The following is a 27,957-nucleotide window of genomic DNA, read 5'->3' on the forward strand; positions in this document are numbered from 1 at the left end:
TAGAGAAAAGATTTACCATTTTAATTATAAGCACAAATTCTTAAATAAAATCATGTTTTAGTTACAATATTTTTTTATAGTGATATAATAAGTTCATTTCAAATGTTCAATTTTTATCTTTATAGAAGGAAAAAAATGAGATAGCTCAAATTTTTAATCAAATATGAATATTCAAAATATTATTTTCTATCAAAAATAAATTTATTTTGTTGAAATGAGATTTTTATAGTATTTTATTGATATAGTGGTGAAGTCCATATGCACATTCAGATATTGAAAACAAACAGTCTTAATCATTCAGTATTCAGATCTAGAGACAACATCTTAATATTCAGATATGTATTCAGATTCAGACATCTAGATATTAATAATGCACATCTTAATATTCAGATGTGTATTCGAATTCAGACGTCTTAATTTTGATGGAAACAAATGAGGTCTAAAAGTATTTAGACCAACATTTTTATAGTATTACCCCAAGAATTGTACATAATTAAGTGGAGAATCAAGCGGCTCTTGAAAGATAAATTAACTCTTTAAGGTAAAATAGATCATCTTTAAATTTTTTAATTTCCACTCAATCTTTGATCAATACTTATTTATTTATTTGGTTTAAGTTATATACATTATTATTGTCGAAAAATTGCAGTACCGGGTCATCTTTATATGTTATAGGACGTGGTTTAACTTATTTTCAAAATTACAAATCACACATTTTAAGGAGACTTAATTATATGTAAGATATGCTTTGGGCGACCCGTATAGGGTGATTTATGTAAATGTCCCCTTTCTAGGTTCCCATTTAGATTTTGTCCCTATTTTTAAAAGTTGTGCAAATATGACCCCCCTTAAAAAATTGTTATTGTAGAAAATTTACATCATTATGTCATCTTTATCTGTTATAGCATATACATCATTATGTCATCTTTATCTGTTATAGCATGTGGTCTGACTTATTTTCAAGATCACAAATCACACAACTTAAGGAAGCTTACATGTAGATATGCTTTGGGCGACTTGTATAGGAGATTTATGCAAATGTCCCCTTTATAGGTTCCCATTTAGATTTTGTTCTTATTTTTAAAAGTTGTGCAAATATAACCCCCTTAAAAAAGCTACCCTCAAGTCTAATGTTTGCTCGCATTTTATACCTTACGGACAAAATATTAGACTATATTGTCTAATATTTGCAATAACTTATAAACTATATTGTATAGTGTTTGCAATAAGAAATGAACTATATTGTCTAACATTTGAAATTACTTATAAACTATATTGTATAGCGTTTGAAATAAGAAATGAACTATATTGTCTAACATTTGCAATAACTTATAAAATTGCAGACCGTGGTCTAAGATTTTATCATAAGATTTTTACTTTTCTCAAAAGAAATTTTAAACCGTGGTCTAAAATGTCCATAAATTTTAAAAAAATATAAAAAAGGGGATCATTGAAACAACTATCCCAAAAAGGAATAAATTGGTAAGAATTTATGTTGTATATATAACTTAAAACTTTTTTTTTTGTTAGGTGATGCTTTGGGAGTCAAATTTGGTTACACAGGCCCAGTAGGCCCAAATAGATGGGGAAGTTTGAGCCCAACATTTTCAGCCTGCTCAAATGGCAAATCACGGTCCCCAATTAACATTATCAGTGATAATTGTGCAATATAATCATACTGAAGGTGCTACTTTGGTTGATAATGGATTTAATGTTGGGGTTAGTTTTCTATATCTTTTCATTTCTCCACATTTAGTTTTTGTCAATTGGTATTTACAATCTTTACTTCTATTGCATTGTTCAATATGTTCACGGATAATATTATTAATGTCGTTGGCTCGAATGGTTACCATGATTCTTTCTTTGTTCGTTTTTGAAATAAAAAAATTAATACCTACAGTAAAATGACTAATCAGTTATTTCTTTCATTGTTCCCAACATATAATTTACATATAATTTGATTTTTTAACTAGTACAAAGAAGGGTTAATAGCACATTTGGTCCTTCAATTTTTGATAAATTCTAATTTTAGTTCTTATGATATCTTACTAAGCATATTTAACCATCAATTAATTAAAATGTTAAAGTTATGATATCTTACTAAGTATATTTAACCATCAATTAATTAAAATATGCACTCTAATCCCTTTAACTTCTAAATATTCTAAATTTACTATGATTATTAATTGTACTGACACTTAATTACCCATCCGTTATGTTAAGTTTATTTTTACTCCATATTCAACAATAATATAGTTATGAGAAAATCCAAATATAACGTATTTTTTAATTAATTAAAGGTTAAATGTGCCGAGTCATATGTTCAAAAACTAAAATTAGAATGTACCAATAACTGAATGAGTTATATATCACATTTTAATTAACTAAATCCTTTTATTTAAATGAGACCTTTCAATTTTTGCAAAACAAAATTTAAAACATTTTTAGAAGAAAATTTTCTTCTTTTTTTCTTAGGGCTCATTTTTCAGTTCTCGCTAGGAAATTCTCCTTCTGTTCCTTGGGTTCTGTCCCCCTCTTTTCTTTAGTTTTATTCATGATAAACACTTCTTGTTTTGATGATCTGACAATCCTTAAAGAATCAGAGACGACCTGGCTCACCTGATTGAACCTGGTAAACCCCATGATATCTCACAAATCGCCATATGCATTAGCGATCAATCATGGTACAAAAACTACAGGACTAATGCGAGGAACCAAGTACTGCATCAAAAGGATCAGTTGTCCAGCTCGTGCTTGGCCAAGCTGTAGAACTACCAACACAGGTGCACTTGCAATGCATTTATAAACAGATAAAGGACCAGGTCGTCTAAGCGTTGTAAGTTCACATCTACAGCTGTAACGCAGTACAATACAGTAGTACTACGGCGCACCAGCAGGGAATTGACAAGTGCAAGTTGGTGAAGCAATAAAACAGTACAGCAGCAGAATTGATTGACAAGGTCCAGAACTCATGAGTTGTCATCATCAAAAAGGCCCGATCTCTGGCCTCTCTTGATCCTATAAAAAGTCTCATCGACAAAGGGAAGAAATCATCCTTGCATAATCTGAATAGAGCCACATCTGAAGTGCAAGTTTCCACCGCTTAAGGTGTCATCAAGAGCAAGGCTCAACATGCCAAAGGACCTAATCTGAGATTAGAAAATATCTTAAGTCCTTAGGTTGTTAAGTCCTTGTTCTTCTGTTCTAAAATGTAAACCTACTCTTCTCAAAAGGAAGTTGTGTGTAGGTATTGAATTCTCTAAAGTGGTCTAGGTAGCCTCCTTTTCTATCTTTAGAGTGCTACCGTTGGTTCATGATGAATCAAGGTGTATTGGGATGTTTTGGCTTGGGAATAGCCAAAGTCAGTTGCACGTCTGGCAAAGTGTAGTCAGGAGGTGTTCGGGGTTTGGCTAGAGGTACATTGGCTAGAGATAGTCAAGGCATGGGTTACCGTCGTAGATTGCAAGGCGTAGCGATTATGGGAGTTAATTCCTAAATTGTAATAAGATGTAATTCATGGTTGCTCGTGTAGTAGAGTGAAAATCCGACGTGATAGGTCGTGATTTTTAATCCCTTGAGCAAGGAGTTTTCCACGGTAAAAATTTTGTGTGTTCTTTCCTTACTGCATTGTAAAAAGGGAACTGGTAGGCACCAAATCCTTCAAACTGCATTTTTAATCACTATGTATCATACACGTAGCCGTATCAACATAACTGCCGGTTGCTTGAATGCATATTGGCATACATCGATCAGATTTCATAGGGGTGCAAATGTTAAAACCAACATCCGCAAAACATCTTTTTCCATGTACCACTGGAGCAATTCTCTTGTCTGCATTCACAAAAATTAAAATAAAATAACAAAGAAAAAAGATATAATAATTGCCATAGTATAAAGCATATATATAAGAGTTAATTGGGACCTGATGCGATGGCAACAAAGAGGACAAAAAGTGAAGCTAGAAACTTTGCCATTTGCAAGTAGTGGTTTAATTTTGAAGCTATAATACTCTTTTTTGTTTTGGTTGATGAACTCTTGACTTGGGCTTTCTTTTTATACTTGTTTATTTGAAAACAAGATCTACATTTTTGGCATCAAATTATTATCTTTATTAGAATACTATATGTATTATGATTAAATGGGAAATCCATTTAATGTTTAACTATTTATAAATATGAGAATCCGTAATAATTGAATTAATTATTAACTTTACAAATAAGGAGTCCAAATAGTTTGACTTTAATTATTTTGCCAAAAAAGGTTCACTGTTAGATTGTGAAATGTAGGATTAATTTCATGTATTGTCATTAAACAAAACGTTTATTACCATACATACAATGATGTGTATACGACATACGCATGACATATAAATGATACATATTGTGTATGTCCTTATATGTCATCGTATCTCATATGCATGTTGATGTATAAAAATGCTGAAATTGTTGAACAATTTTCGATATAAAATGTCAATACATATTGTGTATGTCCTTATATGTCATGATATCTCTCATACTACATTTATTACTAATAATAAGTATTTTAAAAACATGTTGTTTCTTTAAAATTGTATTTGCTAGACAATCTTGTTTTCTGTTGATACACGGTATATAGTATATATTAGATTGTGATAACTCTAACTTTGATAAAATTTTCGGGCTAATAGGCTAATACCTGAATCTTGTGGAGATATATATACTTGTGATGTTGACATTTAACATATTCTCGTTCTTTCAAAATGCATCCACACCGCACTTGATTAATCTTCGCAACTGAATAACAAATTTAGATAAAGAGATTTGTGGAAGAATTGTGTGAAAATGAAGAAGAATAGTTTATAGTTTGAAAATATAGGTGAAGTTATTTAAATTTAGGGGGTAAAAAAGTTTTTAAATTTACGAAAGCTTTTGAAGATTTTATCATTAGATGTAAATGTTAATTTTATTATTATTAGTAAATGTAAATATTTTTGTTTGACTTAAACAAAATAAAAAAAATCTTTAATTTTATGACACCCTTAATATAACTCTAACAATATTCGGGCGGAAGGTGGATATATACGGTTAGGGTTTGTGGGGTAAAAAAGATACGAAAGAAGAACAAATATTTGAAATCCTTAATTTTATGAAATGTATTGGAAGGTTATATACGTAAATTAGCTGGCTTTTAAACATTCTGTAAAATTAGTTTCGTTATACTTTTTAAAGACAACAATATACTATAATTAGCAATAAGCATCACTAATATTGCTATTTATGACCTTTTTCCTAAAAATTAGGTAGATTTGGGTAAATATATAACCCAGGTTGACCATAAAAATCTTCACAAAAATATTTATCAAAAACATTTATTATGTTATATACAACCAAATAAGGAGAAGAAAGTTTTATTAATTTTGTTTAAAGTTAAATTATCTTTAAATATAAAAATATATTATTATTTCTTAGACAAATTAAAAAAGGAATGCATGATGATAATTGAGACAGAGAGTTAATGATCATGGTCCGACTTTTAAGGTATTGTCAATTTTGTGCCTCAATACGCACGTTTTTATTCCTTGGGCTTTTCCCCCAAAAAACGCCTCAAAAGTTGATTCTAAACTCATTCTTTATAAGATTTCTAAATTTCTTCTCCAATTTCGTTCCATATAAGAATCGCCTAAAATATAACGGGCCTCTCTTTCAAATACTATTCCTCTGTCATTGTGCATCATAGAGAGGGTATTAATTTTGTATGAAACTCATAAATACTTTTAGTCTATTGCGACTCTCACATATTTCCTTAATTATCAACCATTATAATATTAACTAATCTAAGTGTAATGTTAACTTCATAATATTATTCATCTTTTCAGGCCATAAAAGATAAGAAGAACATGATAAAAACGAGTTGGGTTGAGTCGAGTTAAAGATGTGAATTTTTAAAGAAAATGAATGTTTAAACTTGATGGCAGGTGATTTGATTTTGAACTTGACATGTGTTCCTCCGTTAAAACAATAACAAATTATGTCAAGCTATATTGCGAAGGGTGTATTCAAACGAGGGGTACATTTAAACTACGGAAAAGCCTCATTTATGCCGTGAAATTATCGGAAATAGCTCATCCATATCATTTTTATTAACGTCAGTTTTACAATATCAAATATGATACGTGGCCTCCAATTAGAAGTTATGACACTTGAACATGGACCTCTACTGGAGGATTTATGTCATATCTGGTATTATAAAACTGGTATTAATAAAAAATGACATGAATAAGCCATTTTGATAACGGCGATGGCATAAATGAGTTAGACTAGTGACGGGTACCATAAATAAGTTATTGGGAAAATATCACTGCATATCACTTTAGGTAAATTAATTACCCGTTGTAGCCAAAAAAAAAATTTACATGCTTTAGCCACTTTTTCTTAGTTTGGTGCCACCGTTGGATTTCTATGTTTGAATTTTATGTTTTTGCTTTTGTTTATTATTAATATAAAAATATTCCACGAAATTTCTTAGTGGTTGCTAAAAAAAAAAGGTTTAAAATATGTATAAACATTTTTATATATTATTATACACTTTTATACGGTGTAGAAATATGTATAAACACCATGTGTATTTATTTATTTTTTTCTTTTTTTTTTAATTTTATACGTATAATTTTTTTTTAAAATAAAAATAAAAAAGCTGAATTTTCATTAAAAAAAATGAGTTTTAAAACGCGTTTTTTTTTTAATTTAATTAAAATTTGATTTTTTATAAAAAAAAAAATGGATTACGAATTTTCTTTTAAAAAAGGATTTTTCTTTTTAAAAATAAAAAAATGGAAAATTTGTTTTTTTTTGCAAAAAAGAAAAAAAAATGAAAAATGATTTTTTTAAATATGGAAAAATGGATTTGTATAATATTGATTATTTTTTTTAAAACTTAAAAATCTTGATTTTTGAAAGTATTATACACCTCGAATTTTTATAAATTTTGAAAAAATTAATTATTTTGTATATCTAGACTAGATTTATTTTAATTTTAAGTGATTTTTGAAAAAAAAAATTAAGACACAAAGAGAAATGAAACTTATACATTATTATAAGTTTACTTTGGGAAAGGTGGGTGTGTGTGTAAGTCGGGTATAGTTCAGGGGGGTAATGGTGCCTTATCCCTATGTATAAACATTTTTATACATTATTATACACTTTTATACGGTGTGTGTATATTATTGTATAAAGTTTTAGTTGAAAGTATTATACAATAATTGTAATCCGGTGTAAAAGTGTGTGGACACCTCTTATACATTATTATACACTTTTGGGCCATTGTATAAAGTTGAAATGTTGGGCTGTAGGTTTGTAATTTAAAATATGGGCTATAAATATGTAATTTTAACCCATAAATTGTGTATAAGTGAAATTTCCCCTAAGTTATTTCTATTTGGCCCTTTTCCAAAAAATAAATATATAAATATAAAACTTGTCAACAGAATTACCTGTTTCATTTTCAACCACACCAACAGATACTCCAGACACTTCGCCGGAAAGCATGGCCGGAGTTCTAAACATTTCACCGGCGCCAATTTTCCGGCCAAATTCAGTTCTGAAAAAACAGTATATAAACAATAGAAGTTTATTTGTCAAATCAATGACTCAATCTTCAGATAATAGTGTGAGCACTAAAGAGGAACTTAATTCGAGTTCTTCATTTTCGGCGCCTTTGAATTTCAAGGCGCCGAAACCTAAGCCGTTTACGCCGAGAAGTGATAAGATTTTGGATATATTAAGTGCTTCACTTGCTTTGATTTTTCGACTTGGTACTGGTGCTCTTGTTTCTGGGTATGATTTTGTTCATTCAATTTAGGGAGAATAGTCTTTTTGGTCCCTCAATTGTTGGTCAATTTTCATTCTGGTCCTTGTGATGTAGCGCTGTAGTATTATTCTTGTAGTTTCTTGTTCTTCGATTTCTGTTACTATATGTTGTGTCTTGTAATTCGATTATAGTACTCCCTCCGTTCCAATTTATGTGATATAGTTTGACTAGGCACGGAGTTTAAGAATAAAGGAAGGCTTTTGAATTTTGTGGTCTAAAATAAGCTAAATATATTTGTATGAGCGCAAAAGGTAAAGTTTGATGTTAAATTGTTGCCAAACAAGGAAATGTATCATTGTTTTTGGTACAGACTAAAAAGAAAAGTGTATCACATAAACTGGGACAGAGGGAGTAATGTTTTGTTGTAGCTGGTTCGAAGTGGTGCTGGTGCTCTTGTTTTTGGTTATGATTTTCTCAAATTAGGAATGAAGACATCTGGGACAAAATGAGGGAAGCGAGGTTGAGATGGTTTGGGCATGTGAAGAGGAAAAGCGTCGATGCCCCAGTAAGGAGGTGTGAGAGGTTGGCAATGGTGGGTGTTAGGAGAGGTAGAGGTAGGCCGGAGTATTGGGGGAGGTGATTAGACATGACATGACGTATTTTCTTGAGCTCACCGAGGACATGATCTTAGCTAGGAGGGTTTGGAGGTCGCGGATTATGGTAGAAGGTTAATTGGTAGTTGTATGATTTCTCGCTTTTCCGCTAGATAGGATTGGTTATCTTACTTGTACCTACTTTCTTACTAGTAGTATTAGCACTATTCTCGTAGTTTCGTGTTCTTCGTTTTCTATTACCTCTTGTGATTCTTTTACTTTGTTTATCGCATTATTTCGTTGTTGTTGTTGTTGTTGTTCCTTTTTCTGAATGCTATGTACTGCTTTCCATTTCGCGTGTTTTGTTGTTGTTACTGCTTTCATTCCCGTATTCCCTTTTTTTCGAACTGCTTTACTCAAGCCAAGGGTCTTTCGAAAACAGCCTCGCTATCTCTACGAGGTAGGGGTAAGGTCTGCGTACATCCTAACCTCCCCAGACCCCACTTGTGGGATTACACGGGGTATGTTGTTGTTGTTGGGATTGAAGCTAGTTGATTAACTGATTTGTTGAATGTATTGAGATAATGATATAGCATAGGGTTCCTAATTGTTGTAGTATTTGTGAATTGGGGAATAATCAAGCTTTATGATCACTTGGGAATTGTGTTTCTGAGATTTGAATGTGTTATGAGGATTTTAAGTAGAGGCGGAGCGAGGATCTGAAGCTTATGGGTAGTTAGACATTTTAGTCCTTTTAAGTTATTGGGTTGAAAATTAATAATTTGTCTTAATATGAATGTCTCAAGACAAATATAAGGTTTGAACTGTCGAACCCGTTTCTTACTCTCTAGCTCTACCCCTAATTATAAGACTTGTTTTGTTGAGAATTATAGGTGTTATTAACAGATTCTTCTGGATGCTTTTGATTTGATTCGATCTTAAACAATAGAACGTCGGGAGTTTAGTTGTCGCAACGTATAAGTTTTGATTTGATACCAAGTTGTGTTTTGGCATTTAATATTATAGTTATTTAAGTTATGTGAGTAGCATTACAACTTCAAGGAGTGGCCTGCTAGTGACCAATAGTTGACTTGTATGTTAGGACAAGGAGATGGTGAGCTTAGTCCTAGGGAGGGGAGTAAGTCTCAGTGGATGAAACTTGCCCAAGGATAAATGGTAATCTGGGAACTACTCAAACAACAACAAAGGAAATTGTATAAGTAACTGGCAATAATAGGAACAACTCTGATGAAGGAAATTACGGAGAACTTTAAGAACAATACAAGGAGATGAGAATACCAGAGAGAACGGGGATGAGAGGATACAGAACTTTTCACATTACACACTACTACAAGTGATACGCTACTCGTCATTTATAGGTAATTGCTAATCTCTTTCCTGGCTTCACACTTCACGCATTTCTCAATCCATCTGCCAAATGAAATCTGTTAGCATTGTTGAAGGCTTTCTCACTCTCGTGCTGCGCCTCACGTTTTCTACTGCTTGATGAGTGGTGCCTGGCTGCTGACTGGGTCTGCTGACTGTACCCTTTCAGCTGATGTGGTGGTCATAACATAAACAACAAATAGGTGAATAAGGGCAAGCTTTTATATAATAATATATTTAGTGATCTCAGTATTTCACAAGAACTTATCATAGTTTGGGCAACTAAAGTCCAACAGACTAGCTGCTAAAAGGAATGCCCTGCATAACTTTAGAGAGAGAATATGAGTCTCTACCTTCAACCAGGCAGTAATTTCTTCTGACAACAACGTGAACAGACTTCCATTATGAGAAGAAGAAGCACATCCAGTGTCATTTTTCCAAGAGAAACCCATGAACACGAAAATGGAAGGAACAATGCTTGTAGACTTACTGTCCAAGATGGATTTTGCTATGAGGAAATTGAATTGAGCTGCCTCGATAGAAGTAATGTAACATAGACATATAAACAGTCCGCTACGTTGTTAAATTTTCTGTGCAGAACAATCAGCCATAGGTTAAGTTTCCCAATATCTCATTAATATGTGACCTTTCATAGTATTCGTGAAACATTTATCTTAAAAAACTTAATCAAACACATTAGTTAATCAAGATTGACATGTGGCCTGAGTAGAGGTATTGGTAGTTCATGGCATGAGTGTAGGTGTGCCTGTGGAATTCTCAGCAACAAGCATATTATTTGAGAGTCAATAAGAATTTGACATTTGGTCCCTTCTTCTGTACTTCTTGAGGGCGAGACTTGGGATATTGTTTTAAAATTACTTGCAGAAGATGAAAACCAAAGTAAGAAGATTCGTTTTTTTTTTTTTTTTTTTTTTTTTTTTTTTTTGTTGATATTGATCATGAGTCAAATCCTAGAGATCTTCCTTTTCATCTTTCCTTGAGCCGAGGGTCTAAAGGAAACAGCCTCTCTACCTTTACAAGGTAGGGGTAAGGTCTGCATACACTCTACCCTCCTCAGACCCCACCAGGTAGGATTATACTGGGTATGTTATTGTTATTGTTGTCAAATCCTAGAGATGCATCTGGATGAGTATTTAAAGCTTGATTGAGTAGTGAAATGCAATATGCTTTTACGTGATAAAATTATATGTGATAAATCTATTTAGCTAGATGAGACAAGGCAAGGCGATGCTTCAAGATTTAAAAAAACTGAGTTGGAGTGTCCAGTTATCTTCCTAAGTGGCATACATAGTTATACCCTGATATGATTTGTATGGAAGCTAGAATCCCACTTGTTGTGACACTTCAGTATTAGGAATGATGAATTGAAGCATAATGACATATTTCTTTTGGGTTTTCTGGAAGACATTTGTATTAAATACAGATATTGATACATTTGAGATACTTATTCTTTGTATACTACTGCAGGTATTCAGCATCTTTTGTCTCCAAAAATGAGGTTCCATCTGACCAGTATGCACTTGGAATTGCTGGTAGTTATCATTCACCTTTTCCTCATGCATTTTCATCCAAAGCCTGTTAGGATGGTGTTGAGGAGAATCGGAATCAGTTGTTAGACTTTACACCTATTATCAACAAGCGTTGATACAGATACAGTTCATGTGCATAGAACAAAGTAGAGAAAGCGACATGTAAAATTCCCAAAATCGGGAGCATTAAAGGATAACCTTTATCAAACGCACTCCCGAGGAGAAAAAGAAAAAGAAAAAGAAGCAAGACCTCTTCCAAGTCATTGTTCATTAGTTAAATATATGATATGTTTTTAAAATTAATTAAGTGATAGAAGACCATGACTTGTATCTTTTAATTACTTCACTATATCATATTTTTTCATTGTTGGAGATCTTCTAGTTTCAGCAACACCGAGGGAAATCTTTTGATATGTTGCTGGAAATATCCTTCCCAAGTTTTCCGATAAAGACATTATCTAACAGTTAATTTGAACTTTAGAGTGTAAGTCTTAGCTGAATGCTTTTCTGACACGAGATGTTTATAATAGGCTTCAAGGTGAAGGAAAGTTCAAATTTAGGTCCTCGACCTGAGAAGCCAATCGAGATATATGAGTTCGAAAGGTATCTTTGCTGGCGAAGTGTTTTAAAGCTTTTAAAGCTCACTATTACATTCAACTATCAGCATCTTATGACAAAGTTATGCTTCTTATATATTTATTTTTTCCTGTCTCCGATCCAAGTTTTAGACTTAATTATAGACTTAATTCACCTGTTTCCTCTCTTACATTGCCTGGCACGGAACATGTGCGGATTTCTTCAGCTGCCCGTTTTGTAGGAAGGTAACTTCAGATGCATCAACTCTTTATTTCTCATTCTGATTGATAGCTATAATCTACTCAAGCATCTCCAACGTAACGTACCTATATATCAGAAGTTCTTTCAATTGTTAAAATGGTTGATTGGTGAAAGTTTACACTAATATCTGTAGAACTACTATTACAAAATTGTGTGGAACTACTATATGTAAGTGATCAACTTTAATTAGCGGAACAACTCTATGGAGCTTTAGAAAAAAGAAAAAAGAATCTTGTTACATTCTTCTTGAGCAGACTGCTACTATCCTCTTCTTCTTCTTTTTTGTTTTTAATATTATACACATTGAACTACTCATTTGATCTTTGTCCTTTCGTTTTATTCCTAATTATTAAAGATGTCTATTTATTTCAGGTTAGGGAAATAGTTGCTGTTTTAGACCTTGACGTCCTCTTTTATCCTTGCCCAAGAAATGGTCCAAATTTCCGTCCCAAGGTTGGTCAGATGGGTGGAAAGCAGCTGTTCCCCTATATGGTTAGATAACTTCTCTCCTATTGCTCCCTGTAGAGAAAATTGAGATTCAGAAGCTCACAAGACCACAAACCTTTTACATGCTCTATAATAAAACAATAAGGAGAATTGTAACCTGCATCATCATTTTGAAAGTCCTCCTATATTCACTTAAATTTTATTTATTTATTTTCAGAATGTTCTCCTCTTGTATTCCCTTGATGATATGCAACTGTGAGTCAAGAAGCATCATGTCAAAAAGTATGTTGAGACAAAAAACAAAGTGATATTTTTTACATACTTCTTTTTCCTTCAGAAACCGTCGGCCACTTTGTTATTGAATGTAAATTGAAGAGCACCAGGTGTAATTCACCTGCAAACTAAGAAATTTTGTCTAATATATATATATATATATACACACTCCCTCTGTTTCAATTTATGTGAACCCATTTGACTGGGCACGACATTTAAGAAAAAGTGAAGACTTTTGAAACTTGTGGTTCAAAATAAATCTTGAATATTTGTGTGGCTGTAAATCATTTCATAAAGTGAATTTGTTTCCAAATTAGGAAAGATTTCATTTATTTTGGAACAGACTAAAAAAGAAATAGGTTCATATAAATTGAAACAGAGGGAGTATATATTTTGAAATAATCTACAAAAACTTCTTTTGGAAACAATTTTCTACTCAATGCAATTATCTGATGGCTGCAGATGGTTTAAAACATGCTTAAGTATTTTCTTCATTGGATACTGATTTCTCTTGTTTTGCATTTTCTTATTGCTCGTTCTGAAAGTGAAATTGACTAGCTTTGCTGTAAATCTACTGAACCTAACTTCTTCAAATTAATCCGGTTCTCTATTCTATTCATTGATCAGGTCTATTACAACACTATGACATCTAATATTTTGTGTTATTCTGTTGCAGGTTGATCCAAACACTGGAGTTGCTATGTATGAATCAGATGCGATTATTAAGTACTTGGTTGGAAAATATGGTATGCAACTGTAATGGCCAACTTATGCTGAAAAGATATCTGAATTGTACTTCTTAATGTTTATTTTAGCTTGTTTGTACATCTGAAACTTTAAGCTATATACTGGTGTCAATATAGTTTCTTATTGTGAAAAAATAAGCAACGTTTAGATCTTGGATTGGCATGAAAGACAGTTGATTCCAAATGACCCATTTAAAAGATTGTTTGGTTTGATACTCATTGATCTCCTACTACTTTTCCGTCTTTCTGGTAAAATTCTGTTCTTAGTGAGCACATTGATTCTGTTGGTTTCCTCGTGCAGGTGATGGAAATGTCCCACTTATGTTGTCCCTTGGTCTTTTCACTGTAAGCAACAAACATCACTGAGTTAGATCTATTAGAAATAGTGTTTAATAGATGTACAATTTAATGAATATTGGATATTGTCATCTCAGACACTTACTGCAGGCTTCGCCATGATTGGTCGAATGGGGAAGGTACATGCTTTCTCACTATGCTAATACTTACGGGCTTTTGGTGCCACAGCTTCTGATCCAGACAGTTTTACCCTCTAGAGTTAAAAGACATCTAATGCCCATAATTTTATTCACAGAATTAGGCTTTCAGTATAAATATACTGTTGGTGGAAAGCTAATAACGGTATGTTGCTCAGACTCTCCAAAAATGTTTCCGTACCCGTGTCGGATCCTCCAAAAATGCACTACTTTTGAAGGATCCGGCACGCACCCAGCAGCATTTTTGAAGAGTCCGAACAACATATGAGTGTCGCTGAGAACAGGATGCTTAGATGATCTGTTTTGACTTTTCCAGGGGACTTCATATAAGCCATCTAAACTGCCACCCAAGCCACTTGAGCTATGGGCATACGAGGTCAGACCATACTTATTTAGAAAGCGTTATAAAAACTCTATTAGATTGCTAATTCAATCATTATGTAAAAAGAAATTTTGCGGAATAGCTTATCCATATTACATGACTTACTTGCACTTTTATCCTTCTTTCAGCCTTCTCCATTTTGCAAAGTTGTACGTGAGGTACTTGTAGAACTAGAGCTACCCCACATACTTCACAGGTACATGTTACTATGAAATGGATGATGAACAAAACCTACATGATGTGCACTATAGGATGCCATTACCACCAAATGATAAGCTGAATAAATTACTTAGAATGTTATCTGATGTCTTATGAGAATACAATCAATAATTAAACATCTTTTCTCTGAAGTCTTTTATAAGTTTGTACATTTGATTTAAGTAGGTTTCCGTGCAAAGGATTTAACTTGCTGCTTCAATGATCAGACTTAATTTTGTAATTCTTGTTAGAGTCCCACATTGGTTGGGGAATGGACTGGTTGTTTGCTTATATGGACTTGGGCAATCCTCCCCTCATGAGCTAGCTTTTGGGGTTGAGTTAAGCCCAAAATCCGTTTCTTATCAATTCTTTTGTCTGAGAACTAGATTAAATGACAAATAAGTGAGTTGACATTCATTAGAAGGGATGAATAGAGGATCTTCCTCTCACCCTGAACAGAAGAGAACCTGAATACATTTAGTTCACTTGTCTTTTGAATTTTTGGTTTATCGTCAAAAAAAGTGTGCTTTGCCACTGGTTTCAAGAATGAAATTCCTCTTATCTGGTTTTGGAGAGGGATTTGAAGAAATTTCAATGATGATATTTCTAGCTGTTATGGGAGCTTCAATGATTAGTTTGATAGAAAGATGCTTCTACTATTTTTTCGTGACTTAATTAAAAATAAAAAATAGGACAAAGTTGAAATGTCTGTTCCTGTATACCTGATAACAATTTCATTGCTTTGATTTGTTCTGACTGAATTAAAACCAAATGGTGCAGTTGTGCTCGTGGTAGCCCCAAACGCCAAGTATTATACGAGAGAGTTGGTCATTTCCAGGTTTTGTGTTGCTTTATGTTAACTCTACCTGTTAGATGTTTGTTAGGTGTTACACGCATTCCTCCGAGAAATGTGGGGACTTAATAATGACTGTCTGTTTTTAGGTCCCATACTTAGAAGACCCAAATACTGGAGTACAGATGTTTGAAAGTGCAGATATTGTGGAATATATAGAGGCAACTTACGCTCTTTAAGGAGTGAGGCCTTCTCCCATTATCAATAGTTTAATTTCTTAATGCCTCTGTAACATGAAGTCTATATTGTCTGAACTGCTCTCTTTCTGGGTAGTTTCACAGGAGAATGCTTGCCATGAGGCGCAAAAGTTTCTTCTCTTATAAATGAACAAAAGATAAGTTTTTATCATGAGGATAAATAGAGAAATAGCAAAGACGCTGTGGAGGAAAGTGATGTTTCATCAACATCCTCATCACATCCGCGATTTCAGTTGGTAAAAGTAATTGGCTTTGACGTATCCCAAATCATCGTCGTACGTTATTTATACAATATGTTATTATTCCATGTTGTGTCATTTGTATTAACAGTTGACTTCAGTTAAATATTTGTTTTAGACCATAGCTTGGTTATATAGGCGACTAACATTGTAAATATGTACTCTCCGGAGCAAATACTGGGATTTACCATGTATGACTTGTATATTTAGTCTAAACCAATTGTGAGCGCCTCTGGTGTTTATATTTACATTCTGGCAAAAAGATGTTCCGTGACTTGAAGATCTTCACTGATGCAACTCATTGACTTGATTTGTTAAAGCTTATGCGATACACTAAAATGGCTCATAAACCAATTCATCACCCTTCAGTTGCAAGGCATAGCAGGTACAGACTCCTGATGGAATATTGTGAAAACCATTGCCTATGACACCTCATAGGCGTATGCAGTCTTATAGCACAGGTTCATCTGAACCCAGTGCTTTCAGCGTAGAGTATAAATTTATACATAAAAAATTACTAAAATTACAACAAGTATAGGTCTGAACTAATTTTTAAAATATAATAGGTTCAATGTAAAGAACCTTAAAGGTTGAACCCATAGAGTTTAAATCGCGGATCCTTCTCTGGACACTTGCGAAAGCACTAATTTTCTTTAGTGCACCATAGCATTACTTTTTGTGAAGGAATACCTTTAGTGTGTTTTGAAACATAGGATGATGAACTGGTGAACAAGGAATACTGTAGGATGATAAAGTTGGAATACATTATACAATTTTCTTTATAGTCCTTTAAGTTGTGAATTCTTATTGCACCACTGTTTGGCCCGAATTATCAGAATACTGCAACTTGCTTTGAATGGGCCTAAATTATTACTCCCTCTGTCCCAATTTATGTTTCATACTTTTCTATTTAGTCTGTACCAAAAAGAATGTCATACTTTCTTATTTAGAAATAATTTAACTTTAGACTTCTTATGTTATTCTTAATGATTTGACTTATAGCAACATAGAATTCTATGACTGTTTTAGACCACAATAAGCAAAATTCAATTCTTTCTTAAGCTTTGTACCCAGTCAAAACACTGCCACCACATAAATTGGGACGCATGGAGTATTAAAGTTGACTATGGGAATCTTTAATGTATTTTTTAAGCTAAGAAGAAAAGTAGTCAATAGTAGCCATTTCTTGTGGGAGTTGGGTACTAGCATGTTCTGTGGTCCAGTGACAAGCTTCTCCACTTTCACAATTCATAAATGTTGAATTACTTTAAAGTTTGAAGCATGGTGATCTTTTGGTAAGATATGGTTCTTGCACTTTGAGTAGCTATAAGATTAAGAATGTGGCTTTTAGAGCTTGCATTTTATGCTCATTTTGGATCCTTCTGGCCCTACACTTTGCTTTCTGACTGATCAGGCTGATTATGATATCATTTTTTGTCAATACTTTGTTCTGTTCTTGTTTGGTCTAGGATTCTCTTAGTCACTTTGAGTTTCTTGCATTTTTCTCTGGAACCTTTAGATGTATTTTGTTTCATTGATGTAGTAGAACTTTTCATGCGCGGGCGCACGGTCGAAAAGTGACCGGCTCAATGGAACACTACATCTGTTTGACTTAAATATGCTTCTACTTTCTTTAAGAGTAGACTGAAAAATGCAGAACTACACCCCAACATGCTTATAATTCGGTAGTGATGTTGGTAAAATCCAAATATGGTTCTTTATATGCTTTGGTTTCTTTTGTCGGAATGGGTGTTTAATTAGACCTATATACCTCTTAGTCAATTGAGAGGTTATAGGTGGTGGAAGGGCAGTGGGGGGCTGCTTGAGAGAGGTTTTTCAGCTATTGATTTGTAACATTGTCTGATTGATAATACTCTCAGGGTGTGTTTGGTACGAAGAAAATTTTTGCCACGGAAAATGTTATACTGTAAACTATTTTCTGGAATAATAAGTGATTTTCTTACTTAATAAGTAATAAGAAATTGTTCTAAATTCATTTATATATGAGTTAGGCAACCACTATGGGGTGGGGACTGGATGGTGGTAGCGGCGGGGGGCAAGAAGGGGTTGGGGTGGGTTGGGGTGCTGAGGGGTTGGAAGGAGACGATTACTGTAAAGTGTCACTTATGAAACTTGTTTTCCATACATGCATCACGGAAGGCATGTTCTTGATTTTAATAAACTTATTTCCCAGGGAAAATGTTTTCCAAAACATTTTGACCATCCAAATATGAGAAAATTGATAAATAATTTCCTCTATACCAAACACACTCTAGACTGATACTCTTGCAAGTTAGCGAATTCAGGATTTGGAGTTTGGGTGTTGATCACTGTTGCATCTACTAGTGGGTGAAGTTCATGAGATAAAACCCATCGTATCTACTAGCGGGTGAAATTCATGAGAATAAAACCCTTAGAAAGACAAGATGTTTGGTGATTTCTTTCAATCTAGTACTTGTAATTTTTGATTGGCAGATAGCTGGTACTTGTGCTAGTAGAAAGTAGCAGGTGCCCGTGGAATAGTCGGAGGGACTTACTGACCGAATTAGGTTATGATCCATTTCATCTTAGGACAATTTGCCCCCTTGTTGAAAAATAAATAAGGTCTGACATACCCAAAAGAATTTGGGATCCTCGTGACCAACTCAATATAATTATTTGTAATGGCTAACAGTTACATTATTTGTAATTGTCACAAGAAACAAGATTCAAGCTGGAAGATCTTGGCCTCTTCTCATCCAATTGGCAAATATGGTTGAGATTTTCTAAAATTTTAATAAAATTCTCTATGTGACATTGAATTGAACTATTTCTTCTTTCCAGAAATGAACCAGAATACTTAATTAAATAAGAAAACATAGATAAAACGCCAAAGGAACTAGCAACTCATTGCTGGAAACTAAGATAGATCTAGCACGGGGGAGGTTGTATATGCTTCCCAAATAAATGGAATTTTATATACTCTCTTTGTCCTATTTCATTTGATACCATTTTACAATACTTGCACTAAAGATATGTATTTAATTGTGTATTATATGTTAGTAGTTTTAGAAGTAAATGTTAAAATAACAGTTGTAAAGCTAATTTTGGTAATGAAGATATCAAGCAAAGTGTGAAGGAATAATTAAATCAATCTGAATTCTTTAAAAAATTGATTATTATGTATAAACACTAGTGAAATTTGTTTGACTCTTTTGAAACAAAGTAGATTTCTTTTGCATTTTGTTTAATGAGACCGAGAACACAATAATATGTTGTTTTATGGATAGCTATATGTGTTACTTTCGGTTCAAATGAGGTAGAGTTTAATGTCACCGAAAGTGAACTGACAATGTCATCAAGGTTATGGTTAGTGGTGGAACCATTTTATTCCAGTGGAGTCAACTGATACTTTTTCGTCGAAAAAATATACTGCACAAATAGGCCAATTATTTTACTGATTTATACATATACTATATGTTAAATCCCCTTAACTTCTTCACGTGTATACTATTCTCTTAATGAACTCTTGACTCTACCACTAGTTATGGCGAGGTGGTAAGCACCCCTCCATCCTAAACCAGAAGTCTCGTATCATTGATAGGAAACGTTTTATCCCCATAATAAAATTTTCGGCAGTGAATCCGTATTAGTCAGATTTCAATTTGAATACTGAACATTGAATGAACAAAAAAAATAGATCATGAAAATCTTGATACTTCCGCAATCACATGAATATTATTCAGTCAACCTCTCTGCAATGGTGTTGTTTGTTTGTATATTGTTTGACTGCTATGGTGAAATGTTGTTATAGAGAACATATATAAAATAATATAACATGAAAAATCAGTTTCAATTTATAGTAAATATTATTATAAAATAAAGTATGATTGTTATAGAATTTGTTTTATTATTTTTTTATATATATTTGTACCTCCCTAATTACCACTTTTCTCATTTCTCCTCAATCCAAAAAGAAATATATGTCTATCACTTCCTTTCAATTCCAATCCTTTAGGTCATCTCTAAGCCACAACTTTTTTATATTGTGGAATGTACCCTTTTGAGATTTTAGTGACCTCTAAATTCACAGTGGATACGTGTGGCTTCTGCAACAAAGATAGAATATTGTGGTTGTCATCATCCATTTGATTTGAAAAAAGAAAAAGAAAAGGTAAAATTCTCTTACCCCTTAATTTCTACTTTCTTATTTTCTTTTCTTATGGTGCAATCAAATCACTTTATATTTTGGCCTTTCAGTTATAAAATAATCTTCAAAATCGACTCATAAATATACATGTGTCAAAACTCTTTTCTACGGGGTCATTTGGTTTGGGACAAGCTATTCCGAAATTATAATGAAATATCTTTCTTCTTTTGTTAAAATTATAGACCATGTATTTATTTTTCTCCTTCATGTCTTTCAGTTAAGTAAGTTAAGCTTATAGAAACAAGAAAATCTTTTACATTGATGTATTGTATTCTCTCGACTGGATCATTATAAGAAAATACTTTTAAAAAATTCCAAAGTGAGAGGAGGATAGGCGCGCTACAATTAACATAATAATCAGCTAGACTAGCGCGCAATATATGGCTTTCTCTCATAGGCCTTGCTCTGCCTAACCTATATAAGGTGTTGCTCGCTTTCTCTCAGCTACTTGCTTTGTTTGCTGCATTGAAACACTTCCGTTTCTAAAAACCCTCAAATAATATACTGAAATTGATAGATGGTATTATTTAATGGATAACAATATTAACAAATTTTGATACTATTAGTATATCTCCACATTTTATAAAAACAGAATTAATATCCTCAAAATACACCAAGTTACATGTTACAGCTTGTTAAAATATATCAATAAGCCAAGTTAATATTAATTATTGCCAATTGGGATCACATGTACATTTTTTTCCGAAATGTTTGTCTCAGTAACAATAATATAGTATTTCCCTTTATCCAAAAACATTGTCATTGCAAAATTCATAGGCTCAATGTCACAGGTCACGAGATAACATATTTTCAGAACAGTACTTATATTTATCTAACAGTCTAAAAAATTCACAACATTCTTATTCCTTCTTCCAATATTTTGTAGCTAGTAATAAATGCACCACTCAATAATTTCCCACTATTCCTTGAAAATCGTGATAACTACATTGGTATGATGACCGTCATATATTATGTGTTCCGTTCGTTATCTGAAGTTGGATTAATTCGGATCAGCTTAGAAAATTTTTACGGTAGAATGTTATCTATCAAAGGCGATTCTATCTTCATATCCAAATCTGAGACCTTTGATTAAGAATAAAGAAACTGTTGCACTACAATCCTTAAAATGTGTTGTGCTCATAGTAGATGACTTTCATTACGACATCTAAGTATGTCAAGACAACTAATTAATTAAGCGTGAAAACATTGCTTAGTTTTTAAGGATCTAATTTGAACCAAATTGTAAAAGAAAAAAATGATTCAAAACAGGTACAGCAAGGTTAGCTGGATTGTTTATCTTTTGTAAAACAAAATCCCGCAATTAGTAACTCTTTTTTTTTTTGTTTCCCGCTTGCATTGAGTCCAAGTAATTCAGATTCGCATCAAAAAATTTATTTTGGAGGATAAAACACCCCATATAAAAAATGATTTTATTTTCAAAGTCAAACCTGAGATCTCTGATTCAAGCTTAAAAGTTATTTATCACCCCACCATAACCTTTGGTGGTCACAGTTAGTAATTAAGTCGAGAAAAAATTGTCTTCACGTAAAATTAAAGTAAACACAATTAAGTCACTAGTCGAAATATTCACACATAAAGCTAGAACTCTAAATGTATCAGATTGAGTTTAAAGTATATACACCGTCAATATAAAAAAAAAAAAAAAAATCAAATCACATTTATGTGTAATAACAAGTAATCTACCCTATATTATGGTGGAATATGTTCTCCAATAGTAATTACTATAATTTTTTACTTGTGGAAATAGAAAAGAATCATATCCTCAGACAAAAACAAAACAAGTCCAAATCCAAGAAAGGCAAAAGAAAATAGTGGGCAACTACTGATATAGTAAAAGGGTCATTCAAACAGCTTATAAATAAGGACATGAATTGAGTTAATGTTCCAAAAAAACTTCTCAGACAGTGAGTTGTCTCTGTTTCAAACATCCTCTGTAAGCCATCAATAACACTTCTTTTTTTTTGATTTGTTGTTTCATTCAAATTCTTTGTATTTGGGTTTTCAAGAAATTGATAGTCAAGGATTTTTTTATTTTTCTGTTTTTGCATCAGCAATGGCTGTTGTTGGTGGAATTTCAGTTTGGGTGATCAATGTGTGTATAGTTCTTTTGTTCAATCTATTCACTAGTGCATCTGGTAAGTCCACTATCTCTTCTTTCCTGAAATAAGTATATATTTTTAAGTGTTGAATATAGCGGCGGCGGTAGAGGCAGTAATTTTCGTTAGGGGAATTCAATGTCTAATATATATACCCATGAAAAAAATTAGTGACATTATATATACTGTATGATTTTCAGAATCTGAACCCCCTTTCGTCCCTCCAGCTCCACCCCATCATGCATGCATGTCTTTCTCTCCATTGGTTGGTGTGTGTGTATAGTTGATGCCTTGATGGTTAGTATAGCCAGAAAATTTTAGAAGAGAATATATAAAAGCAATAATATATGTTACTCGAGATTCAGACGTGTGATTAAAAAAAATGTTCAACCACATTTATCGGTATACTGGAGTTTCTCTTAGGAATTCAATAATTTGAATATATACAAAAAGAAAAACTGTTTTTTACTCTATTTGCACAATTAAAGATTTTGGAGAAGGGAATTCAATTTAGTCGCTTTGGACTCCCGAACACAAGTGTGATGGATGAAACTCCTCCAGTTATTCTCCCCTCTTAATTAGACGTTTTTTGGTTCGGGCCTATAAAATGAAAATCGCTAATAAAAAGCGCTTTCACTTTAAATTTGAATTAGTTGAACTACCGAGTTATAAATACCAGAGGGTTAAAATACGTATTGGGAAATAAAACCATCCTACTTTGAAGCTATTCATTGCTTTAATTGTTAAAAAAATTTGACATACCTTGTGATGAGAATATATACTTTTAAAAAAACAAAACAGCATGGTCATGCTTTTTAGTTGTCTAAAGTTCTTACTGTTTTTGTAGCTTTATGATTTTGTCCTCTAACATAACAAATTTTTGCTTGTACGTTTAAAATATTTAGACCAGCATTTTTATACTATTACCCCAAGAATTGTACATAATTTAGATGGAGATCAAGAAATACTTGGAAGATAAATTAACACCTTAGGGTAGAATATATGAGCTTTAATTTTTAAAATTCCACTCAATCTTCCCGTATTAATTAATTTATATTTTTTTTAATTTAAATTATATACACCATCAGCATAGAAAAAATTTACACATCAGGTTATTTTTACTTGTTATAGCATTTAATCCGACTTATTTTTAAGATCACAAATCACAAATTAAAGAGACTTTTTTGTAGATATTCTTTGAATGACCTGACAGTATAAAAAAATTGCATTGATAGTGTACATAACTTTTTCCCAATAGTGTATTGAGTGATTTATGCATATGTCCCGTTTTTAGGCTCACATTTTGATTTTGTTCCTATCTTTAAAAGGTGTGCAAGTATAACCCTTAGGAAAGTACCCCTGGGGAGAACGTTAGACTCATGTCTGATGTTTACTCATATTTTTTTCAACCTTACAGTCAAAATATTAAACATCGTCTAACGTTTGCAATCATTTATAAACTTTTAGATTGTGGACTTGTGGTCTAACGTTTTCTCATAAGATTTTCACTTTGTTCATAAAAAATCTTTAGACTATGGTCTAAAAGGTTCATTAAATGCAAGAGAAATAAAAAGACGATCATTGACTAAACAACTATCCCAAAAAGAAATAACTGGTGAAAAATTATATAATAGTATATAACTTAAACTCTTCTCTGGTTTTTTAGGTGATGCTTTGGCAGTCAAATTTGGTTACACTGGCCCAGTAGGCCCAAATAGATGGGGAAGTTTGAGCCCAACATTTTCAGCCTGTTCAAATGGCAAATCACAGTCCCCAGTTAACATTATCAGTGATAATTGTGGTGTCAACAAAAAGTTGAAGCCCTTGATTATGCAATATAATCATACTGAAGTTGCTACTTTGGTTGATAATGGCTTTAATGTTGGGGTTAGTTTTTTTAATCTTTTGATGTATCCAATTTCATTTTTTTCTTTATAACATTTTTTACATATAATTTGTTTTTGTTACTAAAACAAAAAAAGGTTAATACGAAATCTGGTCTTTTAATTATTGGTAAATTCTAATTATAGTCCTTGTATATTTAATCTTTAATTAATTGAAGTATGCACTTTGATCCCTTTACTTATGAATAGTCTCAAATTTACTGTGATTATTAACCATTACATCACTTAATGACGTGTGTGTGTATATATATATATATCTCACATTTCAATTGATTAAAGGTTAATATACTGAATCATATATCACAAGAACTAAAATTTTAGAATTTATCAATAATATGACCAAAGAAATTATTTTCCCATAAAAAAATTCTTATTTATTGTGTGCTCATTTTCAGTTCTCATTAGGAAATTATCCTTCTTTTCCTTGGATTTTGTCCCCCACTTTTCTTTAATTTTATTTGTCTTTGATCGTTTTTGCTTCTTAGGATAATTGTCATGATTATTTTTCCCCCAAGATTATTATTTTGTCATGAGATTAATTAAATCAATTCTTGCAGATAAAATATGGTGAGAATGCAGGAAGTTTAATTGTGGATGGTAAAACTTACAACTTTAAACAAATGCATTGGCATGCTCCTTCTGAACACAGAATTGATGGCACTCAGTATGCTCATCTCTCTCTTTCATTAGTTCAGTAATTTATCTATTTATTTATAAATTTATTTTTTCTCTGTAACTACACAAAATCAGATGAGTTTTGCTAATGAAATTTAAATGAAAAAAAAGTGAGGGTTAAGAAAGGGTATAACATTTATCTCTTATTAATTACAAGATTATCTACTTTTTGTCTTGTAAGCACCAAAGAGTGTGCCTAGCCACCAATAAAATGGATGGAAATTTTTGAAATCAGGGTTCAACTTTCAAGAGAAACAAAAAGCCAAGTGATCTCTGTCCATTTATCAATATTTTGATGGGCAGTGTTATTAAATATTTGTGTTGGTGGAAGATAGTAATTATTCGATCGGCAAAATAGTCAAGCAGTGACGGAGCCAAGAAGTTAGACGAGGGAATTCAAAAAAAAAAAAAAAAAATCTAGCAATGTCAGACCTAAGATTTGAACCTGCAATCTAAAACAATTCTCCAACCCCTTTGCCACAATATTAGAATTGTGCCTTTTGTTAGCAAGATTCAACAGTATCAAATATACCAAAAAAAACCGTTTTTGCTCTATTTGCATAGTGTAACTTTTCAAGAAGAGGATTTGACTACCCCTTTTCTTTAACTTAGCTTGGCTTCCACAGTCAGGGTGCGTACAAGCTGACTCCCGATACCACCAATTACAAAACTAAGTGAACGAATTAAGAGAAAAGCTTATTGTCAATTGAATGTGCAATAACAAGACTGAAGGTTGTTGTCCAAGTACAAATTGTATGTCGAGTGAACTATATCTTAAGGCCAGATTAATTTTAATTTTTCTTACAGATATGCTGCAGAGCTTCATCTAGTTCATTTTGCTGAAGACAATACTATAGCAGTTTTGGCAATTCTCTTCCATCTGGGCCATCCTGATCCCCTAATGACCAAGGTACTATCACATTCTCTATACATTTATTATTACTTTCAATTTTATACTATGACTTCATTTTCAGAGATCGAACTTGAGATAACGATGGATGGAAACCTGCCACCCGATTACAACCTATGGTAACCATTGGGTTGATGTAGTATTTGACGTTAGTTTCCGTGAACCCAATTACTTTGGCTTAGTTTATATTTGTGTTAAAAATTAAATAGCTAGAAATGATAAGTTTAGTAAATCACATGGGTTGTAGTATAGTCCCAAATTCGAACCTATCAAATTTAAATCTTGGATTCGCCTATCAAATTCGAATTCATCTGAATCCCCTTCGTTGCAAAATTACACACTATATATAAGGTCAAATTTTTATTTTTTTTATGTATATATAATAGATGTTTGTGAGAATTTATATTTGTTTTATTAAATTTTTAAAGTTAATAACGTTGTAATGTTTTTTATGTTCATCAGCTTCAAAACAAACTGAATGAGCTAGCAAGGGATGTAGCAAAACAAAAAGAAACACAAGTTCAGCTTGGAACAATTGATACACATGAAATAAGGAAACATTCACGCAAATATTACACATACACTGGTTCTTTAACAACTCCACCATGCTCTGAAATTGTCTCTTGGTACATCCTTGGCAAGGTATGTAATTTAAATTTTCTCCTTCCTTTATATTTTTTCTTGAAGTATTTGACCCTCATTTGTTAGTCTAAATGAATGTTACATGAGCGAATTAAAACTGTTATTGTCACATCCAAGGATGTCAAATAGACAGGTTGGGCTGAATTTTGACGGTTTAAATGAGTTGAATCAATAAATGGATAGGTCTTTATTCTGCCCAAATGTTACCTGCACTTAAGATGAGTTGTGTTAAGATGGATAACGGGTTAGCGTAACCCACCCAAAAATTACTGTCTTTGAGATGAGTTGCTTTAAGATGGATAATGGGTTAGTATAACCCGTCCAAAAGTTAATTTTGTTGAGATGGGCTGCATTAAGATGGATAATCTTTCATGGTTCAACCCGCCCAACTTTAATCAAGTTTTAATTTATTTACGTTTACAATTTATTCAATTATTAAATAAACTTTTTTTCTTTATTATGGCCATATCTAAAACTAAAAAAGTGACAAATTCTTTTATGGTCAATTGGAGCCACATATTTAGCTCAAACCAACCTAATTTTTAGATAGGTTAATATGGGTTATGCTCAAATAGACCTGCCATAAAAATAAGCCCAACCCGATCCATCTAAATTTTGACATGTTGGGCGAATTATATTTACATACGCTAATTTTATCACACATAGTCACATCTTAGGCAAACATAAGTAGCATGAGATTTCTTAGTTAGCATTATCCACCACATTTGGATTAATTTTGTGCCCAAATTTTGTACTTAGAATATATGAAATAATGAATTAAAAAAATTGTGAATGCAGGTGAGATCAATATCAAGAGAGCAAGTAGAAGCTTTGAGAGCTCCATTGGTTTCAACTTGCAAGAGAAATGCAAGACCAGTTCAGCCTTTAAATGGAAGACAAATTCAGATGTACGAAGCCCAAGCGAATTAAACCTTCAATATATGTTTTATATGTGTCTATAAATTAATTCTCCTCGAAGAAAAGTGCATCACATAAAATAAAACCGATCGAATAATTATTATGTGAACAGTTTGACCCATTGTCAAATTTCCTTTTAAGGAGGTTGATAAGATAGATCGTAGAACTTAACTGGGATAGTTATGCATTTGTACCTTTGGTCAGTCTTAATTACCGACGGTAGCCTAAATATACAAAATCAACACAATCATATGTGTATTATACGTATAGTATAGGTATATTCTACGTATAATATATGTATATTATATGTATATATAAGTATAAATATACAAAACCTACACATTTCTTTGGTTATTTTATAAAACTAGATCACCCAAAGATACTGTGTACAAACGAAACCGACAAACCGCACTAAACCGATAATCCGAACCAAACCGAGAAAAAAACCCAACTAGTGGTTTGGTTTGACTTAGTTTGGTTTTAAAAAGAAAAACCCGACCACTCTTGGTTTGGTTTTAACTTAAAAAAGTCAAACCGAATCAAATAAACCTGTCATTACATGTATAAAATTTCAAAAATATTTTATACATAAAAATATTGATTTAAAATGTAATTTATAAAT

At 32.5% G+C, this 27,957-nt stretch overlaps 2 protein-coding genes across 3 annotated transcripts; both read left to right on the plus strand.

The window, feature by feature from the left end:
- Positions 1–7,485: 7,485 nt before the first annotated feature.
- LOC132057479 (uncharacterized) lies at positions 7,486–16,211 on the plus strand. Of its 2 annotated transcripts, XM_059450099.1 has the most exons (13): positions 7,487–7,811; positions 11,253–11,317; positions 11,845–11,917; positions 12,117–12,135; positions 12,524–12,643; positions 13,548–13,617; positions 13,919–13,962; positions 14,052–14,093; positions 14,428–14,487; positions 14,622–14,689; positions 15,472–15,529; positions 15,634–15,726; positions 15,826–16,211. In XM_059450099.1, the coding sequence occupies exons 1-12, from the start codon at positions 7,522–7,524 to the stop codon at positions 15,721–15,723; spliced, it is 999 nt and encodes a 332-aa protein (XP_059306082.1). In that variant the 5' UTR covers positions 7,487–7,521; the 3' UTR covers positions 15,724–15,726; positions 15,826–16,211. The 2 variants fall into 2 exon arrangements, with proteins under 2 accessions (XP_059306083.1, XP_059306082.1); XM_059450100.1 differs by lacking the exon at positions 12,117–12,135 and having other exon boundaries at positions 7,486–7,811; positions 11,845–11,936.
- A 5,783-nt stretch (positions 16,212–21,994) lies between these two features.
- LOC132057480 (alpha carbonic anhydrase 1, chloroplastic) lies at positions 21,995–27,530 on the plus strand. Its single transcript, XM_059450101.1, has 7 exons — positions 21,995–22,123; positions 22,242–22,325; positions 23,953–24,173; positions 24,748–24,854; positions 25,673–25,775; positions 26,238–26,417; positions 27,216–27,530. Exons 2-7 carry the CDS (start codon positions 22,244–22,246, stop codon positions 27,345–27,347), a joined length of 825 nt encoding a protein of 274 aa, XP_059306084.1. The 5' UTR covers positions 21,995–22,123; positions 22,242–22,243; the 3' UTR covers positions 27,348–27,530.
- Positions 27,531–27,957: the final 427 nt, after the last annotated feature.

The sequence above is a fragment of the Lycium ferocissimum genome, chromosome 5, assembly GCF_029784015.1.
Source record: "Lycium ferocissimum isolate CSIRO_LF1 chromosome 5, AGI_CSIRO_Lferr_CH_V1, whole genome shotgun sequence".
NCBI classification, from domain to species: domain Eukaryota; kingdom Viridiplantae; phylum Streptophyta; class Magnoliopsida; order Solanales; family Solanaceae; genus Lycium; species Lycium ferocissimum.